This window comes from Lagopus leucura, unplaced genomic scaffold (assembly GCF_019238085.1).
Source record: "Lagopus leucura isolate 7727_CA_CO unplaced genomic scaffold, USGS_WTPT01 Super-Scaffold_100033, whole genome shotgun sequence".
Classification (NCBI taxonomy): domain Eukaryota; kingdom Metazoa; phylum Chordata; class Aves; order Galliformes; family Phasianidae; genus Lagopus; species Lagopus leucura.
Window position 1 is genome coordinate 5,262,790 of NW_024962282.1, and position 17,225 is coordinate 5,280,014.

Below are 17,225 nucleotides of genomic sequence, written 5' to 3' on the forward strand. Positions count from 1 at the left end.
ATAGAAATTCTGAGTACAAATAAACCAACCTTTTCCAGGGATTCACTCTGCAAGTCTTCTAAGCTACTTGACTTTTTTTTCTGTGGAACCCTTAAAATAATAAGAGGCAAAAAGACCACAATAAATATAATATGTTTACATCACAACTTTCTCATGACAGTTGTTGTATATCACAATTTCTTTGTCTAACAGATAATTCATAAATAGATTTGTTTGTACCCTAAAACTCATAGTACTGGGTTTAAAACATAGTGCTGACACAGATGAAGTCAGAAACGTGAAAAGGACTTTTAGTCAACTATGAAAGGCAACAAGTACAGTGACCAAGTTCAAACCATAAATTACTTTTTAGAAGCTCTGAAGCAAAAGTAGATGTTAATAAAGCTCTGCAAACACCATGCAACATTAAGGGCTTTTAAGAAGATTTTTAAAATGGAAGGAAAAAAGTTGTTGAAGAGCTGAGAGGACTAGATGCAACATTTAAACAGATTAAATAATGTAGACTTCAGACAACCTGCACAAAAAGTAAGAATAGCCTTGCCTGATTTCCGTAGTTTTGTGCGTCACTGGAGATAGCAAAGCTGGTGACAATTCTCCTGCAGAGACCTATGCAAAATAGAAGTATCATGCCTGTAACTCTGGTGTCTTCATCTGAACCTACAGTGAGGCACTGCCACAGGTTGCCCAAAGCTGTGGTGTAAGCCCCGTCCCTGGAGACACTCAAGGCCATGCTGGATGGGGCTCTGAGCGACTCCACGTAGCAGTGGGTGCCCCTGTTCACTGCAAGGGAGTTGGACCAGATGGCCTTTAGAGATTCCATCAAATTCTAAAGATTACCAGCAGGCACAAAAATTTAGCAAGGTCCAAACCCGTGTCTGCATTACCTCTGCTACAACAGAGAGACCAAGACAAACAACTTGAATTTACAGCAGAACCTGCTTCTAAGACATCTTTACTAAGTACCTCTGCTTTAAATACTTCTCCTTGAGGATTATTCAAAACATTCAACTTCCTTAAAGTTGCCTCAAGTTCTTCTTCACTGCCACCAGAGACAATTCTGTCCGAAGAGCCTGCAAGCATTAAAAGCAGAAATGGAGATAAACAGGTAAAAATACAACATTTAGGACTGTATTTAGGCTATCTAAATACTAGTTTCTAAATTCCACTTTTTGACTTCATCTGATGCATATAGTTCGACCTCAGCCACTTCACTCTACATGCCTCCTTAGGGCTCTGACTTGTAAGCAAGGTGATTTGTATTTGAGCAACAAATATAACACAGTCATCTGTTGTGCTCTGCTCAGAATACGTGAGCTGATTGTGAACCACGCTAACTCACAGTTTGGTGTTCTGAGGCAAGATCAAGTTGGTACCATTTTCTTTCTCACACTATGTCACTTTATAGGAATTATGTTAGATGTCAGATGTATCATAAAGCAGTGTCCTATTCTCAGTTTGAGGATAAACATGTAAACGTTTTTTTATCTGCGTATCTTGGAGTGAAACAAGGTTTTTATTCTTGTCAAATGTAAGAGGAGGGAAAGGGCAGCAAAACTTAAGGTATTAATTGCAGCTCTTTTTAGCAATATGTCATGTACAAAGAAGAAAAGCATCCTCATAACAGATTCCTTGTGATGAACACAAGTATAAAAAGCATGACATGAAGGGAAAAGTACTCCCAGATGGATGGCTGGTGGCTAATCACTGCTGCCATTCCTGAACTGAATGGTAGTGTAGAAATCTCAATATCGGATGCCATTAAAAGTTCATCATCTGCTAAGGTCTCCTGGTTTCACTTTACACTGTAAGAACTTGCTGTTTGTTACCTAATGGTCATAGAAATAAAGCATCATGCAAACGTAAGGCCTATCTGTATACTTTAATTCATCTGTAGATGATTAAAGTGTCATTTTAATTTTGAATAACAGATTCCAGAAGGGGATATAATGCTATCTAGCAAGACTACTTTAAACTTGTGCCTTTAGCTAACTTGATTGAACTATCCTAATTGTTTGTGTGTGTCAACAAATTATTTGTCAGCACAAGCATTCTGCTCAGTCTTCTTCACCCTTTCTTCTATAATTCCTTCTCATGCAACATCTACACCCTTCATTACATGGATGTAGGTGTTCTGCAGTCAAAGCCCGTTGCCCCACTGAGGTGTATAGAAAAGCATTTTAAGGAAAGCAGTGCTGACTTTGGATTGCCTTGACACATAATGAGTAGAACTGCAGAACTTCAGACCTGACAGATGAGCAGTGCACACAGCTAAACAACCAGAGCAGTCATCTCATCAACCATCATTCTTTTATATTCTATGATTCTGAATGATAAACATAAATAGCAGCAAAATTAGGCCCAAGAAGGAAATTACTAGTAACTGATGTGGAACAAAATTTAGGCAAAGTCCTACGGAATTCAGTTTCTCTGAATATTAATGTTGTAACTCAATCCTCAAATAGCCTTGATTTTTATTTATTTATTTATTTGTTTATTTATTTTTGCAGTGAACACAGGCTAAAAACCAGGAAGGCAACATCTACCAGCTAGAGACAAAAACACACAAGCCTGCTCAAGCAATACTGTCGCTCCCTCTACTCTTACAGCACTCCAACACGATACCAAGGTATGGATAATGAACTATATGAACTATGTAGAATTATTCATGTATATATTAAAGCCAACAAATAGTAGTCATAGTGGATGCAGTTTTTAAAACACTCAGAACCAGGAAGTTATTCACAAGACATTTTACCTTGAGCTGCAATCATTATCTCCTTGACCCTCCTGTACTGGCTTAGCAGTAGCGTTAACTCCTCTATTCGCCGGTCCTGTGAATAGCATTAAATAAAATGCATATTTTCTGCCATAATCAACACAAGAAACCATTCTTAGAGTTACTGAAAAAGCTGTTGAGAGATACTCCCTTTAGGAAGAACACTTTATTTTGCAACATTATTGAGCGTAATAGCTCTGCACTGAATATTTATGAGGCTGTGGGTAAACCATCTGACAACTAATTTAAACACTACGTTATCCAAATAAATGACCTTTGTTTCCCTGTGAGTATATCCAGGTATTAGCTCATAAAAACACCACCTTATGTTCCCTTCAAATGTTAAAATCTTATACAAACTTGGAACAATTTTGCAAAGCAATGATGCTACATCTTATTTTCTAGATGTAAATTCTAGCTTTTTTAGTGCTTGAGATACTAGATACTGTCTCACCGATGCTCTCCAGAATTAACATTGCTCTGTCAGATCCCCCATTTACTGGTTTTTAGGGATGTATGTTATTGTCATCACACCTTCATTATATATGAAGGTGTCACCATCAAAGAAAAAGCTTATTACCTGATTTGTTATCATAAAACAAGAAATAAAATTTTGTCAATTTAAGCAGGGAAAAAGTACTACAAAAATAAAGAACATTTTATGTAATAAAGTCAGTGGTACCTGAAGGTTTTGCACTTGAGTTGCCCAATTAATAGAGTAACAGCATAGAGGTTAGAGAGACCAAAGCCATATTTGCTATTTCAGTGGGTTTAATTTTGCATCCCCTAGTTTTTTATTACTCCTCACACCTCTTTTTTTGTTTTGTTTGCTTTTAAACTCGTCCTTATTTTAAACATGGCCACATTTTATTAAAAGATTTTACTTTCTTTTTATATCATAATCTGATCTGGGCATACCATTGCAGTTCAGATCAAGTTTGAAAGACTAAGAGCTACCTGTGCGACCTGGTGTAGGGAACCTGCTTTGGCAGAGGGGTTGGTCTCAATGATCCCTTCCAACCCCTACAATTCTGTGATTCTGTGAGATAAGCAAACCTTAGAGCCTTTCTCGCTCTAGCAGAAAACAAGAGATTTTGCTCATTACAGGTTTTGCTTTGCTTTCTGCTCTTCTCAGGAATCCCATGTACCTAACAAGTTCTGTGACAAGTTAGCAAGGTCAGCCATGCTTACTATTAAAAATCAACCTTCTGGCACAGTCTCATGGGATAATCCAAAAACCAGGGCACTATCATAATTAAGGAAAGCAAGTTATTCAGATCTTTACAGAGATTCAAAATTATAATTTCAGCTTTGTTACATAGAAAGAGGATTATTTTCTCACCTTTTCTTCATTTGCAGCCAATAATGATTCCATTCCTATCTTCAACCGTTGTACTTCTTGATCTAAAAATGTGATCAGAAAAATTCTTTCTACATTTAATCTAAACGGTATCTATTTTGCAATACTCTCTCTTATGTTCTTACAAGTAACCCAAACTATGTAAATTACTTTTAATTTAAAGCTTTTGAAAAGCTGAACTATTTAAAGCACCACAGAATATGAACATGCTGGGTTTGCTTGTAACAGTCTACACAATGCTTGGGAAGATTTCATATTCCCAAATTCCCGTAAGAGAAAAAAAAGAAACAATGAAACTTATTTTGCAAAAATGAGAGGGTGTTTGCTGTTCTGTATTTATGGAAATAAAAGTAAACATGGCTGAAAACTAATTATATTCCATGTCAGAAAAATATTATCCAGTTTATGAGATATTCAAGATCCTTCTTTGAGACTTGAAAAATAGCAATAATTATTTTCATATTCTCTAATAAGGAAAATTTGTAAATATTTTTTCTGAAAATGTCTCAGTGTAAATAACTGAGTTAATGTCTGCATCAAGAAGTAATACATAATTGCCTTACACAAGATAGCAGTACAATACAGATTCAGAGGTTATTAAAAATGTTGTACTCAGTGACTGAAAACAAACTTTCTGAAAACTGACAAGGTACTTAATGACGTCATCCCAACTTTGCTGAACCACATCCTTTGTTTTTTCTTTAGATAATATTCGTATCAGTTCCAACCTGCTTTGAAACAAGTATATATGATGGAGACAGAACTGCGTTGACATTAGAACAGACCCATTTGTTTCACAGAGCACTATGAAAAACAGATGTGGAAGGCATGAAGTCAGAGTGAGGAAGGAGTCAACAGCGTAAAAAAACAGTTTAAAATGTTGTACAACTAAATGTTGGTATAAAAAGTAATCAATCATTTTCAAGAACTGTAATTGTTTTCTCTGGTAGTGATTCTGAGAAATAGGCACTTTGTAATGATTACATTTTAAAACACGTAAAGGAACTTCGCAAACATTTCTCTTTCAAAAAAGAACACTTAACAACACAAGGCATGCTCAGACACAGCCAAATCAAAAACTGAAGCCAGCAGACAGTGGGCAAGCAATTGGAAAATGTTTAAGAAGCCGTTACAAATCACAGTGCTGCTCATTTCAGCTCATAACATAGACTTCAAAAAGACCTGGTGTTGAGGTATTGTTAAGCACACAAAGCAAACTTTACTTAGAATATATTTATAAGAATACCAAGTATGGAAACAGATTTTTATTCAGACTGATTTTTATTTTTATTTTAATTTACTGCTCTGATTAAAAACAAACAAACTCAAATGCTTTCCTTTGAGGAAAAAGGCTTTCAACTGAAGCCATCTTCTCAGGTATTATAAAAAGAGGTAAAGGTGAAGTGTTGGCTCTGTTAACCTTGACAATGTCAGTTTGAAGTCCCCAGCCATCTGATTAGTGAGCTTTTGATTTATTTTCTGAAGTGAAATCTTACTGAACAGGGTAAGTAGCTGTCTGCTTGCAGCAAGCAATAAAAGCAATTTCTCATGTATATTAGAATTAGACTGTCAAATCTAAACAGACATTGAATTACTGCTGCAGAATGCATTTGAGTTACAATTTGTGTGGAAGGAACAGTAAGAAAAAGCCACAAGTGAATTGCAAGGCTTACGGTTTTTTTTTAGCCTTCTCTTATAAACTTCCTCTATGGTGGTAAATGGTGGGAGTCAAATAAAATATATAGAAAAATATATAGAAAAAGCACAGATTAGATAAGGTTTGCATTTTAATGAGAATACACATTCTAGTATACTAGAAAGAACATTATTTTTCTACTTTATTTGAGAAGACTCCTGAAAATCTGATGAATTGTTACAATTTTTTTCAAAAGCATTATTACTGCTGCATACTGTCTCTTTTCAAATATAGTCTAAGTGTTTTCCTTAAGGTAGCATGAAGAATCTGTACAGACTCTTCTCCCACTGGATTCAAGCTGAATTGCACCTATCTTCAGCGTGAACTGGGCAAGACACTGCTAGAAGCTGAAAGTTGCTGAGCTCTCAACTTGTTGGCATACAGCTACCTGTCCCTTGAAATATCACAACTTGAGAACCTCATAGAAAATACAACATTCTATTAGTAGGAGAGTCTGCCCATAATACAGTGTTGTTAGAGAAAGTAATATCTAGTTAGACATGCAGTATTTCACATGCACTCTGCAAATGAATAAAATCAGCACTAGGTACATGTTAAGGTTTCACAGAACAGGACTGTCACTGCTTCCGAATAAACAACAGTCAAGTGAGCACTAAGAATGAGGGAGCACAAACCTCCTGAAGTCTCAAATAAAGGCACTATTTGTAAACAGTAGGTGACATCCACAAAGAATTTAGTGCAGCTATCTGATACACCATGGTAAACCTGCACACAGATAATCCTGCACTAAGAGTCAGTATTGTGGATGAAAAAGTTCACTAACGTCATAAAGCTCACAACTGACAGAAGCTGTAGGAAGACTGTGGCATCACTGGTTGTGACCAAAGGGTAAGCAAACTGATCAATCTGTTATTCACCTCTATCAAGTATGCAGACTTAACACAGAAATCTGTGACACAGTCCTGAACAAAGGAAAGATGTGCATTAACAGATGTTTTAGAATGTTAAATCATTCCAACATCATACCTCGCTACTATTGAGACTGTTTGTCTTAAAAAATGGCAACTGTCAAGATTTCTCAAAGTAATTTTGAAGGTATACACAAAAATATATATTCCTTCTGAACAACTCTTTGAAATTATAAATAGAATCCCAGTTGAAAAAATTTCAGTGGAATTCCCCTCCTCTTACCTCTTTCTGCAACTTCGCTATGTGATGAGGTCCTAGATAGCTGACATTGTAAGCGTTCAATTTCTGCATCTTTGAGAGCTAATTGCTCCTGAAGCTGGGCTATCTCAGCCTGAGAGTAAAACAAATTCAGAATAACATGATTATGCGTTCTCTGTGATTTTCTTCCTATGAACTAGAAGATTTCTAAACATAACACTACTTTGAATTAAGTTGTTTTCGCAGTTTGGGGCATTTCATAAACACTATACAACCTTATACATTTCCTGGTGTTCTTCTACAATTCCTTTCACAGAAGCTCCATTTTACAGTACAATTAGCTCTCAGAGAAGAGAGGATTGTGAGACATGTAACATTTTCAAGGACTCATGTATGTAAAGAAAATACAACACTACGAGAAAGCTTTCAATACTACACTGCTGATCATGCAATATTGACTGTGATAGGGCAACTCCTGAGTTTTGCATGAAGACCACTGTAAGACAGCAATTTTTTTTTCATATATTGTTTTTTATTCTAGTTACTACTTCATATAACTTGGGAAAAGTGATTCTTCAGCTTAAAATACAGTGACTCATCCCTTTTTTCTGTTTATGATAAAAACTGTCAATAGCATCCTTTACTACATTAGTAACTAAGTTAAGATTTTCTTCAGCAGCCTGTAGTCCTTTATATTGAATCATTGCATTTCCACCAGCAAAAGCATCAAGAACTTGCTTCTAGTTTAAAGAAAATAATTAAAATCCACTAATGTGTGACTAGTCTTTCAAAATATTAAAATAAAGGCAGAAAAATGCAAGACACTGAATATCAGCTGGACAGGATAAAATATAGACTAAAATATGGACTAACACAAACTTTCTGTTTTTAAACCAAGAAAGGAGGAGGCAGCTGGATGGCAGGAAGAGTTCACCACAATCCTGCCTGCAATCCCTCGTGGAACAGAGAAATCTGCCTTGTTGCATCTCTGAGGGGCTCCTACACTTCCCAGTGACTAATGTGCTTTTTATATCCAGTCATGGAAATACTCCAATTCCTCATCTAAGAAGCTGAAGCAACAGAAAGACAAAGCTGCAGACCTCTTAATACCAGATTTGGATACGCCTCTGCTGGTCTATTTGACCTCGTAGTTCTCTTAATTATTCTCTTTTCTTTTAAATTTTTCATTCCTGTCATCTCTGTAATTATTTTTCTTCTTCCTCTCTTTTTCCCTGTACTCTTATTCTCCCTTCCTATTCTGTAACTTCTCAATAAGTGTTACTAGTCATTGTTATTTTTGCTCTGCTTCTACCCTTAATCTTCATGTGTCTTGGCAGCTGACCACATGCTGCTTAACAAAATATTTTCCTCAAGACTGTTCATTGCTGACACGTCAGAGGAGACATTTTCATGGATATAAGAGCTTTTAACTTAATAAATAAATAATAATTAAAATTAGAGCAAAACATCAATATTCATCTAAGAATTTTCAAAAGAAATGTTAATACAGAAAACAGCTATGTGTCATTTCTGGATCAAACTTTCAGCTATTACAATCACAACTCAGTTTAATAATTTAAAATGTTCTTCCACGATACAGCCACTCAGAGAAGTCAGTCATTCATACAAACAGTGATTATAGCACTGCATGTATGAAAGGTAACATGATGACAGAAGTGTTCCTTGGATCTAAAAAAGGGCTAAAAATTCGAAGTAACTAAAGTGTAACTGTTTAACAATGAGAATGTTCAACCAGAAAAAAAATTACTGGCAAAAATGGTCAAGTGTGTCATATTAAGTTCCTCTAGATTGAATACAACAGCTTTCCAGAAGTTAAGGTCAACACAGATGTAAGCAGATACACATGCTCTCTGATACCGTCACAAAGTCAAAGTACATGGTCTACTGGTGTATTCTGGGTTTAACATCTAATAATCACAGAATGGATGGGACACCAAGGATCATGAATCTCCAACCCCCTGCCACAGGCAGGGCCGTCAATATCCCTATTTAATACTAAACCAGGTTGCTGAGGGCCCCATCCAATCTGGTCTTGAACACCTCTAGGGATTGGGCATCCACAACCTCTAATGAAATTCCATGGTAAGCAATACTCATCCAATTTTGCATGTCTCTTCAGTCTAGAAAGCACATTCTGCAGAGACTTGTCACCATTACACAAAGCAGGTATCTTCCCAGAACAAAATGCCTTTAAAAAACAAAAAACAAAACAAACAAACAAACAAAAAAACACCAAAAAAACAAAGTGTAGGAGACTGGAAACTGCAGGGAGAAGGGAGCAAAAGGCACAAAAAGCAGCTACAAAAACTGTTCTCCAAAATACTTAATACACAGACCAAGGAAACCCGGTTTTATAGTAGGCATTGACACTGTCACAAAAGTAAATGATGATCATCAGGAAGCGCGTATATCCCTTTCTAACTGAAGTAAGTCTGTCATTAGTAAGTGCTAAGCATTCTCCTTACTTTAGTTGCTTTTAATTTCCACTCATATTGATTTCTTTCATTTTCCAGTTCTTCCACTTTAATTTTGAGGTGTCTGAGCTCCTGTAGCAAACCCTGCAAAGGAAAAACAGATAAACATAAGATTACTCAGGCAGATATTAATTCTCCATGGTTATGAATTAAGGATCATGTATTAACCATGTAGTAATGAACACTGAACTATCAGATAAAAAAGCGGTGGTTTCGTCTAACCAGATAACAACTATTTTGAAAAGAGAGATTATTCTAAGGAACAGTTTTCTCTAATTCTCTATCAGAAATTACGAGCAAATTTCTTGGTCCTATTAAGGAAGACAGCTAACCTGGGGAAAGCTGACCTCGGAGAAAATGAGCCCACAGCTACAGTCTCATGCAGCATTAACTATTGTTTTTTACTTGTTTGCTTTTGCCACCATTTCAGAAAACAAGCAGAAGCATATGAAGCTCTAACGTGAGTTATTTCTATTAAAGTGACAGTCCAAAGGAACACTTAAGCTACTTACCAAGAAAAACAATTCAGACTACAAAATGCTTGTTTTTTGGCATTGAATGCCACACACGTATAGTGTGTGTATATGACTATCAATATACTACTTTCTGCATGGATGATTGCAACTTGGCAAACAGAGTTGCTGCAGACCAGAACTGCAGCAAACTCTTGTCTATTCCTCTGACAAATTGTCCCTTCTCCCTTTCCACCAGCCATATCTTAGTGTTCACTCTTGAGGACAACACAGTGACGCACTGGAACAGGTTGCCCAAGGAGGCTGTGGATGCCCCATCCCTGCAGGCATTCAAGGCCAGGCTGGATGTGGCTCTGGGCAGCCCGGTCTGCTGGTCGGCAACCCTGCACACAGCAGGGGGGTTGAAACTACATGATTGTTGTGGTCCTTTTCAACCCAGGCCATTCTACGATTCTGTGATTCTCGATAGAACTTCGATGAGACCAATGAACTGAAGAACGGAAAAATTCGGAAGCAAAGCCACGTTTTGGAATCTTGTATACTACATGCATCACACAACCACAGTATTATCTTACTAATGATCATTGTGAATATTAAAAATGGACTTTTTAAAGCCAGATCAACATCATTCAACCTTCATTTTAAGCAGTTTATGCACAATAGCTTTTGTTTAGACATCTGGCATGATTTTGACCAAATACAGCTAGGATCTACAAAGTAAATTTAAGAACGCTTTTCTCATAACTGCTGATGTCAGAGTCGGTAAAAATGTGTCAGATCTGCTATGTTACAGGCACAGGGAGATAGTTTTTATAGGATATACTTCAAATAGACTTACCTGAATGTGCATTTTATACCTGCGTTAAGCTTTTAGATATGCAGAAATGAATAATGATCAGCATTCAGAGGACTGGTTAGAGTGATGTTATTGTGAGGAAAGTTAACAAACTATCAAACCATGCTACACAGCAAACAAATCTCAGTGAAGGGAAAAATAAAAAAGGCAGACAAGGAGAAAACCAAGCCAACCAACAAAACCACACCAGTAGCATCGGCCTACAAATAAGATGCAAATAATATAAAACCTGAGAGAGGTGATGGTTCTTATGGATATCTGTGTTTATGTAGATAAGAGTGCAATGATGACCAAATTTGTCCTAGTGACTGGGTAGAAGATAAGGGGGCAAGGTGTCTAGGTTTTTTTGTTTTTGTTTTAGTAAGTTTGACAACCACCTCTCTCTTACTCCTACTCATGAGAGTCAGAATGATTAATGTCACTAATTCACAACATAACCCTGGTTAACATAATTTAGTTTCTGCAAGAGAAGAGGCAATACACAGGCTGCTGCTAATGTATACCTCTTGTACATCACACTGAGAGCAATTCTTCTGGCTGACAGTCTCTACCACTGATGTTGGGCTAGACTGAGGACCATTAGGTGTCACACTGGATTTCCTATCTTGGGATTTTCTTTCTTGGATTCTACTATTAATTTCCAGCTGCAGTCTACACATCTGCTCCTGTAGCTCACTTATCAGGTTCACTACCGACTGAAAATATGGGAATAACAAAAAAAGACAGGTGAGAAATAAAAATGCAGACAATATGCAAAGAAAGTATTGGTATAGCTGCAGCACAGATAAATACAGAAGGAATATCAGAGGCAACCTAAAAAGACAATGTGTTCCCTTTCTGGTAAAACCTGAGAATGGGCTTTGTATAGAACGACAGATTAAATAGAACAGAATCTATGTTCCAGACCAATACATGACTTTTCATTTCTTCCAAGTGAATTAAATTTAATGAGATTAATCCATCTCCCACAGGAGTAAAGAAGTTTTTAATGGACAAAAGACAAAGTGTATATACACATTTTTATTCTTCATTATCATACATATAAATCTTGTTGTAATCCGAACTCTGCTGATTCAGTAACTTCAAAGCTGCAGTGCCAGAGCATAAACTGCAAGAACCGGGCACTGCTTCAACCAGGTTAAGTATTGAATTATTCAATCTCAAGCTGCACCAGCAACCACAGACTACTTCAAATATTCACAAAGATTCTCTTTCAAAAGCTTACATGTAAGTTAGCTAAAATAAATTTACATCTATTAAATATTTTTGAAAAGCACTGTGCTTAAAATGAAATTCAGAATAGCAGCTGCAAATATTTCCCTTCCTGCATATCACTCTGAGTCAGGCTCACAACATTTGATGCTCAACTTTTCTCATCCAACAAATCTTTTACGCACCTAAATGAGGATTAAACTCCTTAAAAAAAACCCAAGAAGTTTAGTTGGTGCACCTGGCTCCAGCACACCAACTCTCTAGCATCCAGTGTTTTATAGGCTGAGATGCTTTTCCAGGGCTATTCAGTTAAGAAAAAGATAGTTTATTTCATATGAGCTCACCTAGACGAAACTACATCCCCTGTATTTTCAGTACTGCCACTTCGCAGCAACACAGGATATTGGTGAGGAGTGCATCCCTGCAGCTAATCCATCCTCTTAGCAGAGCACTGCAAAGCAGAACACTGTTCATACTTGCTGCATGTATAATTTAAATGCTATCCACAATCCTTCCATCTTCCATGCTTTGAATTTGTTTTCTCTTCTGTCGTCATCTCCACACTCAGACACCTCACTGAGGAGCAGAGTCCTTGTGGTACATATCTATCTCCTTTCTTTTAAGCACCACTTGTCTTTGTCAGAAAGCGCCATTAAACAATTTGTTAAGCCACTGGTCAAACAAGATGCACAGACTGGTAATTGCTCTGGTTGTAGCACAGTGAGAGAGTTCAGAATCACAACTACTGCTGCTACTTTTCTGCTTCATGTTCACAAAAGCAATGGGAAACTCTCTGCATCTACACAGACTTCCTTCAGGGAACACCTGACAGCATAGAAGTGGCAGAAAACTTTATTCTTCACTGGGATACCTTAATCTTTTCCATAAGCCTAACTCCAGAGCCAATGTATGTCTCACAGTTGTTTTCAGTTTCCAGATAAAAATGTCTCCTTTTTTGAGATTCTTTCACAGCATGATAAATTATTAATATTAAAAACCCTGTCTTAAACTTGATTCAGTTGAGGCAGCACAATCAACTCCACAGTGCTGTGCTGTGTCAAAGACCAGAAAGAATTACTTGGCTCGCTGACTCAAATTTCTCTGAAATGGCAAGTAATTGTGCATTAGGTATTTATATCAGAAGTGTCCACACAACAGCCATAACACGGTTTCCAACAGCATATAGCAAACTTCAGATCCTCAGCACAAAAAAACCAAACCCCACAAAACTTACCACATTAAAACAAAATATAGGAGGAGAGAATAAGGCCTGTTAGCAAGTTGAAATGGGCACTTATTCTTGAGGCCTCCTGATAGCAATAGGTCATCTCTATTGCCCATGTTTGGGTAAGGCAAGCTGCAGATAATCACTTGATCACTTGGGCTGCAGATAATCACTTGATCATGTTGCTCTCTCAAAACTTGCAAACACTGAGGAAACTTATTTCTAAGATTTCTAAGTTTCCTCAGGTAAGAGAAGTTACACAAATGCCCTCGGGTGGGATCTCAGAAACCTTCACAGCAGACAAGACAACATTATTCCACATACAGGGAATTCAAGTGACAAAGGCAGGAGTGAGACCATCCACTTACAAGTAGCTATTCTCTTGGCTCCTGTGTTATAACTAAATGCCATTATAAATTTAGCATGTGCATTTGAAGAGCCAAAGACAAGTGGCATTCAGACCTGAAATTAATACCTTTGAGAGCCAGATACTCAAACTCTTTGCTGCTAACTAAAACTAAACCACAGCTGCATAAGATAAACAGAAATGAATCTGATTAAGACTCATTAATATTTAGAAAAATATCTTAATTTGCTTTGTTTCTCCTCAAACCAACCAGAAAAATAATTATATGGATAAATTCAATGTGACTGGAAACAGCTGCTGTGAAATGAACTGACACAAAATTAAGAGTACAAAGGAAGTATGTTTTAGCTGACTTGTTTCACAATTTCACATCTTGTTTTAAACTTTTATTAACTTGCTATCATACTCAGAAATGGCAGTCAACCATAAATTATAATTAACGGGCACCTTAACAGTGTTTGAGTTCAAGACGCCTCCGTAACACGTGGTAGGGTGAAAGCAGTACTATTCTGATAGTAAGAAAACTATGAAATCACTGTTCTGCTCACCTCTGTCAATCCTAATCTTAGTCTTGAAAGCAGCAACCAGCCAACTGCACATAAGAGAAAGGCTCTGTCACCGACAGCTTCGTCCCACTTGTATAAAAGTATTAATTGCAATTTCATTTGACATATTAGACACTGAAAGAGCCTGTTGAAGTAGCCACAACACTCAGAGATACAATTACAGGAAGATTAATTTCATTCAGCCACTATCAGTTTGGAGAACAGTGTCACCCAAGAAATTAGGTTACCCCAGATTCTTTGCTTACTTAAGAATAGATTACTCACTTGAAAGTCATAGCGAGGCAGTGAAGGCTCAGAATGAATTTCAAATGACACTAAAGGCATGAAACATAAGCAGCATTTGCAGTCCAATAGTATTAAGAAAATATAATAATAAATTTCACTGTGATGTTTGAAACCATGGTTGTATTGAGAATTAACAAAATATAATAAAAAAAAAATAATAGTAAAGGGAGCTGAAGTTGATAGAGTAAAGCATTAGAACTCAAGTAAGCATTCAGTTGAACCCCCTGTTTGTCTTGAAAAATTGGATTACTATTTACTTATGGCAATCTGAAATAAATGTATAAAAGAGTTCAACAAGCAAACTGAAAATGCTTTTTATTTCTTACAGTTTTAGTTATAAGACTCATTTTCCTTGCTTTGTATATGTAGGCTTGCAACTTTCAATAGGCCAGAAATCTAATCACTTCTCGGGGCAATCAATAATTCATAGAATACTTAACACAATGATTCTCAACTTTTCCATTAGGTTAGGATCCTTTTCCATCTCAAGAGGGCATTTCCTATCACTTAAAAATACAACAAAGGCTTCCAGACCAATAAAACTAAACTTCCATCCTAGGAGGCTACACGTCCTGCTGCAGTAGCAGAAGAATTTCACAGATCACAGACTCACCTTCATCACAGCCCCAGACCTACTCAGCACTTAGAAATACTGTCAATGCAAATGCACTGAAGAGCTTTGTTGCTTTCCAGGAATTAGGCTGACTGTGGATATCCTGAACTAATTCAAACAGCTTCTTCCTGGTATTCAACATGTAATGGGAAGTGCTAAAGGCCTCTCAGAAAGATAGCAGCTGAAAACAGGCTCCCACCTGTAGCAAGTACATGTTGCACAGACCTTTTTAGATTTCCAGGTAGTATGCCACTGCTCAGGCCTTCCGTACACAGGACACTAATAATTATGGGTGAAAGAGCATGAGAAGGCCATGGATAGCAAAAACAGCAGCTGGTGCCTCTCTGGCTTGCAAACTGCCAGCAAATGCTCTCTGTAAGCAATCTTTGGATCTCTAAACAAAACTTCAGAGCACAACTAAGTCAAAAAACAAACACACCCAAACTTATGTCACTGCAGGTGAATTACTTAGAAGAATACTTGATAAATGTCTATTAACATTACAGAGAGCAATCTGTTTTCTAACACCGCCTGTATTACAGTTTCTTTTAAGGCAACATGGAACAAAGTCTTTTTTCAGTTATCGAAGCATAAATCTTGGCCAACGCACAGCCCTACTAATCCTTTCCTGCCAGGTAACCCTACCAGTTTATGTGGTCTCTCTACAGGAGATGGCACTTCATCTGAATTACTGTCTTCCATAATCCGTTACCTCTCCAGTTCCCACCTGCTGCTCACTACACAGAGGTTTCAACGGAACTGTGCTCCCTCAAAAAAATAGTTCATTTTATTCCTATTTCATACTCTCTTCCTTAGCTAACACAGTGAAAAATAAAGCTGTGTTGATATCCCGAACTTTCCAGTTCTAAAGGAGAAAAATGATTAGAATTTCTTCCAGTGCAAGTGATTTCCACCCCCCGCCCCACTAAATATTTGTTATGTAAACAAGGGAAAGGGATTATTTGAGGAAAATACCCTGCTCCTAGCCTGCCTCTCCCAACAACGATGAATACATTAAAATTACTGAGGGCCTCTGCATACAATTTTCTGCAGCATTCCTGATACTGCTAAACTTACAGTCTTCTCTGTCAAGAAAACATGGAAATAGATTCAATAGGCTTCAAACAGCCATGCCTGTGGAAAGGAAAGAGTTAAGTGAAAAAAAACCAGCATGCTGCTGGAATGGACTTTGTGTCTTGATTAAAGCCAAACAGCAAGCTCTGAAACATAATGAGAGAGGAAAAGAAACCACATCCCAAAAATGCATAATCATATTCCTCACTGAATTCACAGGACCAAGAGTACAGATGGGGTCTAAGAACGAGAGGAAACTGCATGCTGTTTCCAGATCAGCAGATGTATGACCAGAGACAGAGGACAAAAAAATAATGAAAAAGAAAGAAGCAAGAAGCTCACCTCAGCTTTGTTCTGTTTCTCTTCGTATTCACTCTGTTCCTTTTCCATGCCAACAAGCTTAATCTTCAAGTCGGAAACTTCAGCCATTAAATCTAATTTCTGAGTCTCTAGTGATGTTCGACTTAGCAGCTCCTGAAAGCAAAACAGAATATTTTCCCAAGTTATTTTCATTTAAACACTGACAGAATGCTGCATGATTTGCTGGCAAACTCATAGGTCTCTACCCCTTTGTTTACACTTTCAATACAAAAGCAAAATGGTTCTCTTCTTCAAAAGCCACAATCACTACTACTTTACCATGCAAAAAGTGCTTAACACTGCAAGTAGAAGAAGTAGCTAAAAGAGTTCAGAGTGATCAACTAGTTCACATGAAAGCAAATTTCTCTCTCCCTCTCCTCATGTTGTATATACTCTGAACTGTTTGAACTCTGTTTCTCAAACTCTGCAGTTATTTTCACCTACATGTTCTCCTGTGTTAATCACTAAACCACTGTCCTCCTCCTCACTTCAACACAATGTCTGGCACAGAGTCAATCCCTGTGCAAAACACAAAATCAGAAAACAGTACTAAGGCTGAACTAACACAATGCTACATAATGCCATAAAGACCTTCAGATGACACATTACAGAATGATTGACTACTTTCTAAAACACTCAGACTAAGCCATGTTTTAGTATTATAATGCAAAGTTCTACAACATTTTATCACGTGTTATTCAGCACAGGATGTACTGAAGCACAAGCACCGAACCAAAAC

General features: G+C 37.2%; 1 protein-coding gene across 7 annotated transcripts in view; it reads right to left on the reverse strand.

Moving 5' to 3' along the window:
- PPFIBP2 (PPFIA binding protein 2) overlaps positions 1–17,225 on the reverse strand; it is a 75,646-nt gene that overhangs the window by 15,506 nt on the left and 42,915 nt on the right. For 4 of the 7 annotated variants that reach the window (XM_042881889.1, XM_042881891.1, XM_042881890.1 and 1 more), the window contains 10 exons: positions 16,469–16,600; positions 11,288–11,479; positions 9,447–9,539; positions 6,985–7,093; positions 5,810–5,842; positions 4,119–4,180; positions 2,756–2,831; positions 964–1,070; positions 542–606; positions 30–90 (listed from right to left, as the gene is read on the reverse strand). In XM_042881889.1, coding sequence (XP_042737823.1) covers positions 30–90; positions 542–606; positions 964–1,070; positions 2,756–2,831; positions 4,119–4,180; positions 5,810–5,842; positions 6,985–7,093; positions 9,447–9,539; positions 11,288–11,479; positions 16,469–16,600 — 930 coding nt within the window. Of the gene's footprint in view, positions 1–29; positions 91–541; positions 607–963; positions 1,071–2,755; positions 2,832–4,118; positions 4,181–5,809; positions 5,843–6,984; positions 7,094–9,446; positions 9,540–11,287; positions 11,480–16,468; positions 16,601–16,765; positions 17,057–17,225 lie in introns of those variants that run through there. The other 3 variants (XM_042881896.1, XM_042881892.1, XM_042881894.1) reach the window with 2 other exon arrangements.